General features: G+C 54.5%; 1 protein-coding gene across 1 annotated transcript; it reads right to left on the bottom strand.

Moving 5' to 3' along the window:
• Positions 1–1169: 1169 nt before the first annotated feature.
• Positions 1170–3574, bottom strand: LOC125945128 (uncharacterized). Its single transcript, XM_049666701.1, has 2 exons — positions 2490–3574; positions 1170–2431 (listed from the first exon to the last, which is right to left on the bottom strand). Exons 1-2 carry the CDS (start codon positions 3370–3372, stop codon positions 1170–1172), a joined length of 2145 nt encoding a protein of 714 aa, XP_049522658.1. The 5' UTR covers positions 3373–3574.
• Positions 3575–14962: the final 11388 nt, after the last annotated feature.

Below are 14962 nucleotides of genomic sequence, written 5' to 3'. Positions count from 1 at the left end.
AGCCACGCAAGTTTTTTTTAAGTGCGAATGCACTTCTTAAGCGACCCCGAAAACTCCGCCGGCATCCGCGCTCCTCCTCCTCTCCCCTAGCAACGGCGCGAGGAGCGGAGAGGAGCGTCTGTAGCAACGGCGCAGCGACGTCACGCCCCACGTGACTGCGCGCGCTCCGCCCTCCGCTCCGTGGCTGCGCGCGCCCCGCGCCGGCTCCGCACCGCTCTCCGCGCCGTGACGTCACGGCGCGTTGTGCAGCTGGCGCCTCCGCGCCGTGGCTGCGCGCGCCGCGCCGGCTCCTGGCACCCTCTCCGCGCCGTGACGTCACGGCGCCATGCAGCTGGTGTGCCTCTCCCCCCGTTAGGTTTGCACTCACCCTCGGCCGCCGCCTCTCCCCTCGCGCTGACAGCTCCCTCCTCGCCCGGTAACAGCCCCTCGTGTGCGTACTCTCCCCACCGCTCACCCCCTCTCCAACCGCCTGGCGTGTTTCGCTCCGCCGTCACGTGTTGTGTGTGTGGCGCCGGCGCGTCAGTCGTGCTCTCTCGCTGCCGTCTCCTTCGCTCGGCTCTGCAGTTTAGTCGCGCGCGCCCCCTCATAGCATCACCCCGTGCTTCGCACTTCCTCATACTCCCCTTCGGGGAAATGCGGGTTTTTTTCTTTATTGCCTGGCTTTGACACAGCACTTGCTATACGAGCGCTGGAAAATGTACTATAAACGCGCCCTACGCAGGCGCGCAGGCGCAGACGACGAGATGCTATTCAGACGCGGAACGCTAACAACGCGGTCCCAAGCCTCCGCCGGTATGGTGGCTTCATCTAGTTAAGGCGCCGGCAAACGCAACCCTTCAGACACTGTAAATTTTGCTGCCGCCTTAACTAGATGGCGCTAACTACCGACAGACGCTCGGGATCACGTTGATTGCGCAAGATTTGGCGCGTTGAAATCGGAGCGAATGTGACAGCCGTAGTTGCATTGTCGGCTGCTTGGCTGGGCCGAACGGCGCTAGCCATCGGCGATGGAACGCGTCGGCTTGCACGCGCGACGGCGTCCCAAGCAGGCCGCGTCGGGCGCGTTGCAATGGAAGAGAGAGAGAGAAATGAACTTTATTAAAGCACCGGTGGAGGTAGCAGGGTGCCACGCAGGGCCCTCTTGCTGCCCGACTATATATGTGGAGTAATCAAGTTGCGTCTCGACGCTTACGCCGGGGGACCCAACGTTCTCTACGAGGCTGTCGCCCCTGGGTCCCGTCGGGTGCGTCCCTGCGCGTTTGGCGAGCGAGAGCTGTCTCGATCCGCTGGACCGCCTGTAGTTGTTGCTCTGAGTCCTGAGCCGTTGCGGCACGGGCAATGTCCGTTGGCAGTCTGCCTGGGTAGGCCGCTGCCTCTTCTGGATTCAGTTTACAATCCCACATAACGTGAGTTAGCGTGGCGGTCGCACTGTTACACACACTACACTTTGCGCTCTCGTAGACGTCGGGGCATATGAAGCGCGCGAGCGCAGGCGTGAGCACCGAGTTCGTTTGCAGCTGTCTGTAGAGTACCGCCTGTTCTCTGGTGAGCTGCAAGTGTGGGTCCGGCATGGAGCGACGTGCGCTCCGGTACCATTCCAGCACGTCCGCGTAGCTCGTTACCACTTCGGCTTCTTCTTCGTCGTCTTCATCGTCGGTGGCTACTCCCTCCGCTAAGACGAGGGACGCTGGTGCCACCACGCGGCGAGTAAGACCTCGCGCAGCGGCGTTCGCCGTCTCATTGCGGTTTGGGGAGGTGCTCCCGAAGTAGCAGCCTTGATGCGCCGGGAACCATCGGAGACGAGTCCGCAGTCCGTCGGTGCACTGTCTGTCACTGCACTTCACAACGCGCACCGCACTGGCACACACATTATTTCTGCCGTAGTTCCGAACCGCTGTGCGCGAGTCGCTCAGGATCGTTGTAAACTTGTTGTCGGCGAGGGCCAGCGCAATGGCGGCTTCTTCCGCCTGATGCGCTTGCTTCGCACGGACGCTGCAAGCACTGTAGATTTCGCCCGTTGTGGCGCGTATTGCTACGGCCACGTATGTGTCTTCTTTGTCTTTGTATTTAGCGGCGTCCACGTATAAGGCGCCGTTATCGTTGGCATGTGCTTCAGTGAGGGCCTTGGCTCGTGCGTCTCGTCGGCCTTGGCTGTGCTCCGGGTGCATGTTCTTTGGTAGGGGCGCCACCACCGGTCGGCGGAGGGCCCTTTTCGGGAGGGCGTGATGTCTCTTCGCTTCGTTGTTAGTAGTGTTCGTGCCTTGGCCTAGTCTGGCCAGGATGCTTCGTCCCGTTCGTGTGGTTTGGAGTCTCTCGCGCTGAGATGTTCTTTGCGCTTCTGCGATTTCTTCGAGGGTGTTGTGCACCCCCAGCTCGAGCAGCTTGGCTGTGCTCGTGCAGTTGAATAAGCCGAGCGCAGCCTTCTGATGTCCTTCTGATGGCCGCATTTATCCGGTCGCGCTCCTGTACTTTCCAGTAGTGGAACGCGCCTACGTAGGCAGGGTGGCTGATGGCGAAGGACTGCACCAGACGTAGTAGGCTGGCCTCCTTCATCCCTCTGTGCCGGGTCGCAACTCGCTTGATGAGTCGCGTGGCGATACCCATCTTAGTGATGATCTTGTGGACGGTGACGCCGTTGCTCCTACTGGCTTCGAGCACCATGCCTAGGACACGGAGCTTAGAGACTTTCGGAATGACGATGCCGTCTCTGGTTCGGAGCACGATCTTCTCCGAGTCTTCAGTGGCTTTCTTCCTATATCGCCCGGGTGGTGGGACGATCAGGAGTTCGGACTTTTGTGGCGAGCATCGGAGACCGGTGCCATCCAGCTGTTCTTCTATTGTGTTCACTGCTTCTTGTAGCGTTTCTTCGATGTACCCGTCGCTGACGCCGGCAACCCATAGCGTGATGTCATCCGCGTAGATCGTGTAACGGACGTGCGGGACTCGCGCGTTTAGTCGCTCCGCAACTCCGATCATGACCAGGTTGAAGAGCAGCGGCGATATCACGGAGCCCTGCGGTGTGCCGACGCTTCCGAGGGTCTTTTCTTCTAGTTGTAGGTTACTCGCTTGTATTTTTACCGTTCGGTTGGACAGAAAGTCCCTTATGTAGTTGTAGGATCTTCGTCCAAGTCCTAGCCGCGAGGCCTGCGACAGGATTGCCGAGTGGCGTACCTTGTCGAAAGCACTCTGCAGGTCTAGGCCGAGAACTGCTCTATTGTCGTGAGTGGGAGCTGATACTTCCAGGATTTCATGCTGGAGTTGTATCATGGCGTCTTGGGTACTGAGTTTCTCTCGAAAGCCGATCATTTCGTCCGGGTAGAGGCCCTTGTCTTCGAGGTAGCGGTTCCACCTGTTACGCATGATGTGTTCCATCACTTTTCCGACGCAGGATGTCAGGGAGATGGGCCGTAGATTTTCAATGTTGGGTGGCTTGCCGGGCTTCGGTATGAGGACCGTGCGAGCCGTCTTCCATTGTTTCGGTAGTTTGCCTTCTCTCCAGCATTGGTTGAAGTATCTTGTGAGTGCTGCGATCGCCCCATCGTTGAGGTTACGCAGCGCCCGGTTGTGAAGCCGGTCTGGTCCTGCCGCCGACTTGCAGTTGAGCTTTTGTAGTACCGCTAGGACTTCCCATTCTTCGATCTCTCGATCCAGTTCTGGGTTGTGCGGCCCATTGTGGTCGGGGTGGATCTCGGTGGCCGCTGTGGGGAGGTACTTGGCATTGATGCGCTTGCTGGCTTCCTCTTCGCCTAGTGTCTTGACGGCAGTGTAGATCGTTTGGGCAAGCCTGTGCTGCTGGTGGCCTTTCGTGGATTTATCGTCCAGGAGGTCTCGCAACAGCTTCCAAGTCTGCCCTTTATGTAGTTGTCCGTCCGCAGCGCTGCACGTTGCGTGCCATTGCTGCGTGCATAGTTCTCTGCTGTATTTTTCAATGGCGCGACCCAGCTCGGCGACTCGTTTCCGTAGCCGTCGATTGTGCCGTTGCTTTTTACATCTTCTTTGCAGGGATTGGCGAGCCTCGATCATGTGAGCCAGCTTGCTGTCGATTTGCGGTACTTCCTCTTCTACGTCCAGCTCGGCGGTAACCGAGTCGGCTGCTTTGGTTACGCGTTCCGTCCACTTCTCGATGTCTTCGATGTCGTTGTCGGCTTCATCGAGGGTTGCGCGGAAACGCGTCCGGTCTGTGAGCTTGTGCTTGAATTTCTTTTGGTCGTTGTGTACCGTTGTGGGTATGTTCAGTTCTATAATGTAGTGGTCACTGCCCAGGTTGTGGCCAGTGTTGCGCCAGGTCACCGTTCCTCTTGCTTTGCCGGAGAGTCGAGCGAAAGTGAAGTCCGGGTTTGTGTCCCTCGTAGTCGACGTTCCAATTCTTGTAGGGTTGCCCGGATCTGTGTAAAGCACAAAGCCGGCGTTTGAGGCTTCTTCCAGCAGGTCTCGTCCTTTGGCCGAGGTGCGGTTGTATCCCAGCTCTTTGTGTGGCTTGTTGAAGTCGCCGCACACCACCACCGTGCCGTTGGGGCTTGTCTTTGTAGTCTTTTGTAGTAGTGCCTTGAATTTCTGCTGCCCGCGTGTGGGATTGCTGTAGATATTCGCCAATAATATGGGTTCTTGCTTTCTTCTACCCAGCCCGATTTCGGTGACGCAGTGCTCGATGGAGCTGCGTCCCAGGAAGTTCTCATGGTGTATAGAGGTGAGTCCCTTTCGCACGAAAGTGCACACCCCCTGTGCGGCTCCCTTGCCGTGCTCTCGCGCGCTGGGCCGGCTCGAGTAGGCTCGGTACCCCGGCAGAGTCGGTGTGTCTTCGATGTGGGTTTCTTGTATCATTATAACGTCCGGTGGTTGCCCGATGCTTGCCACGTGCTGCTGCAGTACCGCCTTCCGACACTGGAACCCGTTGGCGTTCCAGTGCCAGATTCTTAGCCTTGTGCGGGTTGTGGGGTTTCGGTCCATGTTTGTGGGATGCTGCAGGTGTTGTTCTCTTCATTGGTGGTGTTGTTCTTGTTAAGAATTTGGTTCAGTAGTGCCTTCGTCTCCGCGAAGCCCGTGGTTACCCGGAGCTCGAGTGTGGTTAGGCGCTTCTCTAGTAGTTCGATGCGTTTTTCATGTCTGTTCAGGCATGCATTGGTGCTCTCACGTTCCCTGTTCATTGCTCTGTCTTCTTTGAAAGAGGGGCGGGATATTCCCGCCGTATGCTCTTCCATGTCTTCTACCGTCTCGTGTTGTGGGGCCGTTGATGGAGGTTCCGTTGTGGGGGTCCTCTCTGCTATTAGTGGTGTAGCTGATCGTTGATCGGGTACCTGTTGTGGTGGCGGCGTAGGGGTGAGTGATCTCTGCGCTGCCTGTGCGATGTCCATTCTTGTGGTTCCAGCGGGCTGTTGTCCTGCACGCAGTAGTCGTAGGATTTCTGCTTGTCCTTGTTTCAGTTCCCTGACCTGGGCCTTGAGGTTTTGGTTCTCGGCTCGTAGGTTTGCGTTGTCTTGCTGTAGAGCTCGCATCGTGTCTTCGATTTGCGGTGTTCGGCTTTTGCTTCTGTGGTGGTTAGCTACCTTTTCGGACCACGTGGCGCGTTCTCGAGAGCGAGACTCGCGGCGCGCGAACTGAGCGGTGCGCCGTTTGCTCCTGCTCCTGCTTTCCCGCCCGTGCGACGTGGCGCGGCCGGAGTCGCCGCCTTGCACGCCGCGCAAGCAGCTGCGACTCGCGCTGCGCTTGCGCTCCTCCAGTGGACAGTCGGCTTTCAGGGGCGGGAATTCTGCGGGGTTGTCGTTCACAGCTATGCTAACGTGTGTCGATGACGTGCGTCGTGCGTTCTCCCATCTCCGCTTCTTTACCAGATATGGCAACTTGAAACGGTTGCTGCAGCCCGGCGCCCCGGTTGGGTGGGGGCCGTTACAAAGCTTGCAACGTGGCTTGCATTCTTCGGCGTGCGTGTCTCTTGGGTTAGGCTTACCGCAAGCGAAGCAAACCTTCGTGTTTGGTTGCGGGCATACGTCTTGCCGGTGGCCGATTTTGCCGCACGTCCGGCATACTTGGTGGTGTTGACAATAGAGGCTGCATCTGACGATAGTTACGCCGTACTTTACAGTAGAAGGTGCTTTCTGTCCCTGAAACAGGACCAAAACCGCTGTCGTTTCTCCAATGCGGTGTGCCTCGATGGCTTTGGGGTTCCCTGGATGTATAATGTTTTCTCTGATGTCTGCGGTAGTTTCCGTCTTCGGTATCCCGTGGATGACTCCTTTCGAAGTATCGTGCGGGGCCGCGAAGTAGGCGTAGGTTTCGTGGGCTTGTTCCCCGATGATACGGGCTTGTTCCCCGTATCGTGGCGTAGCGCCTCGCTCTCTGCTCGTCCGGGGTACTCACAACGATAATATTTTGCGCCACATTGGCACACACTGTGCCCTGCATTGCTTCCGCTTTGGTGATACCCGCGGCCGTCCAAATGGCTGCCGTTAGGGTTGGGGCTTCGGTGCGCCCCGTGTTTAGGCCTCCTCTAGGTCTGATGATAATTTTGCACTCTTCTCTCGGGATGTTCGTTGGCATGCGCGCCATGCGTGTTAAATTTGCGGTAACCTTCTTGACGTACTGCGCTTGAGTGTAGCGCGATTCATGCTTCTTGCCGGCGGGGGTAGACTCACCGTTGAAGCAGGCGTGCGATGTTGGCTTGTGCTGACGTGGCTGTCGCGCGCCGGTCTCCCAACCCGCGATGTCATCGTCCGGTAGAATTTCGCCTTGGACTGCTATCGCTGTGCGCCCGTCGATGTGGGCGAGCCGTGGTTGTAGATCTTGCGCTTCTTGTTCTTGACGAACGTCGGGCTCGAACTCCGTTTCCATCGCCCAGGCCATATCGCGGGTAGCGGCTGCGCCGACGCGGCGGCGGGCGGCGCAGCGGGTCAGCGGCGCAGCGGCGGCGGGCGGCCTACGTGGCGCGCCGGCCAGAAGTCGAGCTAGGCCTGATTAGGCTTAGCTCCGGAGCTCCGCTTCAGATTTTTCCGGTCCCAAAAAACGGCGAAAAATCGGAAATTTCTCACCAAATTTGGTGTTGGCGAGTTCCTTGCAACTTGCTGCACACTCTGGTAGTGTTGGTTCTTCGATATTGGGTGAATAACCGGCACCGTCAATGATAATCGACGGAGCCGATGCGAGACGCGTCCGCTCACCTCGGCGACCGCAGCGCCTCTTCCTTGCAATGGAAGCGAATGTGGCAGCCGTATTTGCATTGTCGGCCGCCTGGCTGGGCCGAACGGCTCTAGCCATGCGCGATGGAACGCGTCGGCTTGAACGCGCGACGGCGTCCTAAGCGCGTTCCTGACGCATTCACTCAAATTACTAGGTAGTACTGTCGAAACGCTCGTCAAGCTTACGCTGTGACTGTGCTGCGTGTGCCGCGCAGGCCTGGTATTTTTTTATTGCGATAGCAATTATATGGACACTTAAAAGCAGATTTCTGCCGTCGGCGTCGCCGTTGCCGTCGCCGTCGCCGTGAGGTTCCGTATGACGTCAATGGAGATGAAATCGTCGCCGCGCGCCGAACGCTGTATGTGCGAGTGAAAGGGCGCGAGGGACGCGCGCTTTCACGGGGAGTGAACGCACGGCGCAGAACAAACGCGCGTTCTGCGCTGTGCTCCCTTAAGGGCTGCAGAAGTAGGCGTCTCTTTCCTCCTCTACAATCACCATATATGTAGAGTAAACGTACCTTCTTCCGACGCGCGAAAGGCCGTGGGGGAGGGGGAGGGAAGGGAGGCGACGTTTAGCTGCGGCACCAAGTGCCTATTTATATCAGAGGCTCCGGCAACAGTCACCAACGCCGCACGCATTTTGAGCGAACGCGGGCAAAACGCCAACGGCGTCGACAACAGTTCTGCGTGTTGCCGGTGCTGCTGCATGTCCAAGTTTATACAGCTGGTAAAGCTGCTATCATTACTCCGTATAGCTCTCTTCAAATTTGCTATCGCAATTGATGCTTCGCCTTTCAGGTGAAACTGCGACAACTTTTTTTCTGGTTATGACCTCAATAAAGTTTACTACCTACCTACCTATTATTAGGACGACGAAGATTCAGATACTTCTCAAAACAGTCCGGTATAGGCACGAAACGGTTTTTTTAAGCGTTGCTTCTAGCACCCGTTGACGGCGACCTTCAAGTGACATTGAGCCAAAAGCCAGAGAATTTATCCAGGCACTCAAACGAAAACATCCCGGCATCGTTGCGAGATCAAAAGGGATCATTCGGGTAACATGTCAAAATTTAAGAATATGCGGAATTTGGCCCCCAACCCTTTGTACTCTACTACTTTACATACGCTAGTTAGTGCCCAAACAAGTTACAAAAAATATTACTTCCGATTTCTTCCTAATGTTTGTTCACAATGTCACTGAAGCTGTAACTTCTGGTACGCTGAAGTTTTATTTGTCATTTCCAATAGCGACGTTCAAAAGGCAGGTACAGGGCACCATACACTTGATTGTCATCTTGTGGCGGTGAGACCGTGTTGCCTGAGCTCTTCTCAACGCCAGCGATTCGTGAGTTGTCCACACATTTGCAGCCGACCACTTCGACGCGAAAAGAATTAAAAAATCAGTAGCCCCTGCCCTGTCGAGGAAATGGGGATAATTAAGCGAAGCTTGTCGTGTGTTTCTTCGTTGTTCTGCCGAACGAATTGCACTGAAGAGTACCACGCTGTGCTCGAACCACAACCCCTCATACGGACTGCAGCTGGCTCCGAAGTTCCGGTTGAGAAAATCTCGTTGAAACCTGGCCGTCCCACTGGGCAAGTTTGCGCTAGCGTTGCCGAGGCATGCACCACCGTTATCCGATTCCTGGAGGGTAAGACGAGGCTGACGCTTGGCCTCAACATCGCGCTCCCGCAACTCGGGGTCCGCTACTCTTCGCTGACATTTCGCCTGGACTTCGCAAGCCCTCACGCTAGAATCCGCACGTCGACGGTGAGCCCTTTCCCGAGCGTGTTCATTCTGGATGGATTTCCATAAAATTGCTTTAAAATTTGTTCATTGCGTAAGACAATGAATGGCTCATACACCCTTAACCAATCGCTCAAACCCCCGTAAACGACGAAAGAAGAGAAGTGAAATTCTACGCTGGAATGATTAGCCGCAATGCAGCCAGCTGTGGATGCAGACGACGACGACGAACGCGGGAGCAGTGGCACGAGCGCGTGCCGCGAACGAGCGCGAACCGAGGGGCGCCAACGAGCCAGCTGCGGAAGAAGACGACGACGCTCGAGCCAATGCTGATGATGATAATTTTGTGCGTACATGAACGCCGCCGAAATCTGTGAGTTATAACAAGCTTCGCTTGAAAAGTAGCGACAGACTCTGAGCTCGCTGCACTGTTGAAAGAAGAAAAGCGGTTGAAGGCGGCGGCGCCACAGACAGTAAAAGACGCCATATGGTAGCCATTTCATGCTTACATCTACTCTCGATTACGGGAGCGCCAGCATATTTAACAGCGGAGCTGTTTAAGCCGGCCGTAAGTCCGTGGCGCGTTAACAGAAAATGCGGGCCGATCCTGCAGACTGGGTCCAAGCGCAATGGTACGTACCCTTGTGAACTAGCGAAGCTGAGCCTGGCTAAGCATAGCCAAACATTGTTGGTACTACTTAAGCTTAGTCAATCATCAATAGCCACTCGATAGCCAATCAATAGCCAATCAATAGCTAATCAATAAATAATAAATAAATTATTGAAAATGCTGGGGATGACATGGTAGTGCTTAGCATAGCCCAAAAGCGAGGACTAGCTAGGTGCCCATTAGCTCCGCTGTCTCTTTAGAGTTGCGCCTCTAGTGGAAGCTACGCAAATTTTTTATTGCGATAGCAATTATATGGACACTTCAACCGGATTTCTGCCGTCGGCGTCGCCGTGGTCGTCGCCGTTGCCGTGAGGTTCCGTATAGATTCCAAGGGCGATAAAATCGTCACCGCGGGCCGTATGCGCGAGTGAAAGCGCGCGGGGGACGCGCGCTATCACGGAGAGCCAACGCACGGCGGAAAGCAAACGCGACCGTCGAGCGAAAGGCGGTGGGGGTATGGGGGGATGGAGGCGGGGCGACGCTGTGCTACGGCACCAAATGCCTATCTTGCAACCGAGCGCAAGGGAAACTGGCAACGCAATCTCCCACGCGAAAGCAAAAAAGCGGGAAGGCAGCGTGGGAGGTTGGGGGGGAGCAGCTTCTACTCTGCCAACAAATACGCTTGCACTGGCTGTGGTGGCGGTCGCCCGCACCGTCTATCTCCACACGGCTCTGACCTTTGTATGCACTGTGCATTCGCCGCTCAGTTTCCGTTGAAGCGACAGACCGCACGATTCTTCGCCCGCTGCAGCCGCTGCGCCAGCGTTTTTTGTCTGCGGTCATTCAGTGTGATCTATTCATGTTTGCCTGTGCGCGATGACACCACGCTTGTCAATTCAGTTAGACAGCGAATGTGTCCAAGTTTATGCAGCCGATAAAACTACTATCCCTACTCCGAATAGCTCTCTACCAATTTGCTATCGCAATTGATGCTTCGCCTTTCGGGCGAAACTGTGAATTTTTTTTAATTAGAAGCATATTTCTTGCCGAACATTGGCTACTTTGACAGTATCTATCTATCTATCTATCTAGACGCCTACGACTTTGTGCTCTCATGGTCGTTTCGTTAACTTGGTATGTACCAAAATGGGCATACTATAACAAGAGTATATGACGAACATAAATTATATGTCATGACATGAATGGCATGATACGCATGTCATGTAGGTCATGAAACATCCGCCTACGTCTTGGTGCTTTCATGGTCGTTTCGGTAACTTGGTAGGTACCAAAATTGGCATAGTATGACAGGAGTGTACGACGAACATAAGTGATTGGTCATGGCAATAATCTCATGACATCCGTGTCATGTAGGTCTTGTCATGTAGCAGTGGCGTAGCCAAGGGGGGGGGGGGGGGGTTGGGGGGGTTCAACCCCCCCCCCCGAAATTTTTTGCACCCCCCCCCCCCACTAACCCACCCTTTGCTCTCGTCGCTTCGCGCTCACATATTTCAAGAAACCGGTGCTACTTTCACACTTTCGTTCCTGGGCGCTTCCGTTTGGGTTGGTAATTTACAGCGAATCATGTCTGCATGTGGAAAAAAACTGTCACGGTGTTTGTCAAGGCCTTGACACTCTGTGAGGTTTTGGGCGCGAATGTGGCGGCCGCATTCTGAAACAACAAATGCGCAACAAATGAAGCAACAAAACAAATGCGGCAGCCGCATTTTAGATGAAGGCGAAAATGCTCGAGGCCCGTTTACTTAGATTTAGGTGCACGTTAAAGTCTCCAGGTGGTCGAAATTTCCGGTATACATTTCCACCGCTTCCCTTCAGGTGCCGGTTAGGCCGCGTTCGCGTAGGAACTTGGTCTCGAAGCTGGCGGAAGTGGGGAAATCTTGCAAAAATCCGCCCGCCTAGGCGGCAAAACAGGCAGAAAAACAGGCGGCGAGCCAAATTGGTCTCGGACCGATTTTTTCGCCATGGCGAAGCGGAAACGAAGTCGTTCTGCTCGACCGGAAGCTACACTAGCATGTAAACTTCAGGTCGTAACATTGAACATGGCACCAAAAGTGTAGGCTGCAATGCTGATCGACGCGATCAAGAACCACCCCTTGCTCTACGACAAGAGAAGTACTAAAACGTACTGTCAGCAATACTCGCGATAGTATTCAACGTCGCGCGACCAGAGGCGCGGCAACGAAGCCAACGGAGTCGCGTGACCCAACTTCTCGCGCTTTTGCAAAGCCAGGCGAACCCACCACCGCCGTTTCCGAGGTTTTCTTGTCTTCCGTTTATTCATTGTCCATTTCTAGAAAACAAGTAGGTAGAAGTATAAAAGCCATTTCTTCTTCCACTTCCATGACAGACAATAGTTAGGCAGATTCCTCATTGGCGCTCCATAGTTCTCCTTGCACGTGCACGGTATGTTGCAGAAGTCGCGGGGTGCTTTTCTCGTCGCGACGATAGATTGGGAGCGTAGGTCTCACGAAGGACGCGCAGGCTTTGGCGAGCCTCAACACAAAGGGCCAGCCCGGGTTTTAGCTTTGGTGTTCCCGTTGCCACTTTCGTGTCCTGGAGGCGCCGAAAATAATACGAATTGATGAAATGTTATTACAACTTGTAAATAAAAGCTATTAAAGAAATATAATCACGCCTAGGCAGCAACCTGTGACACAGTGCTACCGCGCCCGTGTGAGGAGAATTACAGAACGCCAACGAGGAATTTACCGAAGGTCGCAGATGACACGCGAAATTGCGCAAGATGATCACTTTTGATGACGGGTGGCTCAGTGAATGAACATACCGCTCGAAATAATGCGATAATGAGCGCCACCACGCCGACAAACGTACGCAGACTAGATGGATGTGGACGAAAGCGGCAGCGGCGGCCGCGGTGGTAGCAAAACAAATGTGAACTTGGACATGCGCGGAAAAGATTTTGCGGCCGCTTTGGCCTTTCCGGCCGCTTTGGCCTCTCCACCCGCTTGCCGCTTCCCAACTGTGAACGTAGCCATAGTCTGCAGCGCAGAACGTCTCTCGTTTGCGATTGCGCCCCTACGGAAGGCTGGTAGTTACTGTTGTGTTGCTGAATCCCCAACCAGCAATTGCGAAAGGCTGGTAGTTGCTGTTGTGTTGTGGAATCCCAAACCAGCGATGTGCCCACCAAAGGGTTGATGCCAGCAGTGAAATTCCACCGACTCGCAACAGAATGCACGAAACAGACAGCCGACAAGCATGGATTACATGTGCGCAGTACAGCGTAAGTAAACTCTTGTTGCAGGCGCTGACAGTTCTCGTCGGAGTTCACGCGTCCTGAGAAATTGATTATCTGCACTATGCACTGAACAAGATCGGAGTTCATTCCTGCATCACTAGTACACCAATCAGTCGAGATTCTGCGAGGTACAAGGCCGCTTCCTGTTTGCACCGGCCTAAGTGAAGCAGAAATGACTCGCACGCACTACTTAAAATGCGTACACATGCCATGACGTAAAGGCAAATGACGGCTGCACGCTCGCACACAGCGGAAGACACAGCAGCCCATGCACTTGCCACAGGAAATGCAAGGCGACGAAAGCTTTGTAAAAAAAAAGCATTACTCGTTTTTGCGCGTATTTAAGTTTTCTAGCGCAAAGACGCAGCGAACAAGCTATTGCTATGGGAGTAGGTATAGCCTGGTAACACGTGCATTTTCACATGTATAGCCGTTCTTGACCTGTGAAACGCACTTCGCCCCCACGAGAACGACGCCATCCACGCTTAACGGCGATTAACAATTAATGATGTCTTCTCCGATCGGGCGGGTCGTCTCAATGATGCGTTTTCGAAGACTGGTCCATTCAGTGGCGCGATGAGAGACGGTTGCTCCAAACGCCCACTGTACCTGTCGTACTTACTGTATTTTACTGAGCTTACATTACTTTTTACTTAATTTCTTCACAAGCACACACTAGAGCACTGCACGGGCCGATTTTTTCAGCCCGGGCCCGGCCAGGGCCCGTTATTACGTTGGGTGGCCCGCCCGAGCCCGATCAAAACTTTTATGGCGAGACCCGGGCCCGGCCCGGGCCCGGAAATAATCTACGTTACCCGCCCGGCCCGGCCGGCCACCCCTTTACCTTAGGCCCGAGCCCGGCCCGAGCCCGACTCTAAACTGGCCCGAACCCGGCCCGAGACCGAAAAATAATGTTTTTCAGAGTTGAGTCGCCCGAGAATAACTCACTGCACGTTACATGCACACCACCAGAAAGCCTGAGCCCGGCCCGGGCCCGGGTCAAAAAGCACACGCCGTGTCCGAGCCCAGCCCGAGCCCGTGAAAAAACAGTTCTACCCGGCCCGGCCCGGCCCACGGGCCCGGGCTTTCAGGTAAGCCCGAGGCCGTGCAGTGCTCTAGCACACACACACGCGAGGGGGGAGGGGGGGTCCCATGTCTTTGATATACATACATAGAGGGTGCTTAAACTACCGATATTTATTATCGATCACGTCACGTAGAGGAAAGCGGACGCTTGCCCCCCCCCCCCGGTCGGGCCGATGAACCCCCCCCCCGAAAAAAATTTCTGGCTACGCCCCTGTCATGTAGGCCACTGAAATGGGTTCGCACGTTGGTACTAAGTGAAGGAAACACTCAAGGATGATGGTATAAATCATTGTCATGAGCATGACTCAGCATAAATTACAATGACTCAGCGAAAGCACATTAACACTCAAAAGCCACTGAAATGGGTTCGGACGTGGGTACTAGGTGAAGTAATCACTTAAGGATCATGGTAGAAGTCATAGTCATGAGCATGACTCAGAAAAAATGACAGTGACTCATGCAAAAAAGAATAACACCCAAAAACCACTGCAATGGGCTCAGACGTCGGTACTAAATGAAGGAAACACTAAAGGATGGTGGTAGAAGTCATAGTCATGAGCATGACTAAGGCTTTCACCTTAAGGTATCTTACGTGTAGCTAAATAGACTCCTGAGGACTCATGACATGAATGTCATGACATGCTTGTCATGTAAGTCATGAAAGAGCCGCCATGCTTGGTGCTCTCGTGGTCGTTTCGTTTCGTTAACTTGGTAGACCCCCCACACACTGCTTCGCATAACATCGATTCCCACAGGGGGTGGCATCTTCCGGCTTTTTTATCGGCAGGAAATTATTCGAGGGCCGCAGGAGAAAGAATTCATGAGCCATTCCACTCTGCGAAGGTGGATGACCAGCGAAGCTGTATAGGTGGTATATCTAAATGTACAACACCGACATACACAAATGCTTTGGTGTTGTATATTTTTTCACGCAAGTTACTATTGCTTTGTGGGCGATAGTAGACGTCCAAGAGTTCGGTGACGACGATGGGCAGGTTCTGGCGAGATTAAGTCCAAACACGTGCGCCTCGTGGTCACTGGCACCTTAGGATCGGTGTAGCACTGTCACCCTAACT

Source organism: Dermacentor silvarum, chromosome 4 (assembly GCF_013339745.2).
Source record: "Dermacentor silvarum isolate Dsil-2018 chromosome 4, BIME_Dsil_1.4, whole genome shotgun sequence".
Taxonomy (NCBI): domain Eukaryota; kingdom Metazoa; phylum Arthropoda; class Arachnida; order Ixodida; family Ixodidae; genus Dermacentor; species Dermacentor silvarum.
Note: the sequence above shows the minus strand (reverse complement) of the source record. Positions and strands in the feature narration are given on the sequence as shown.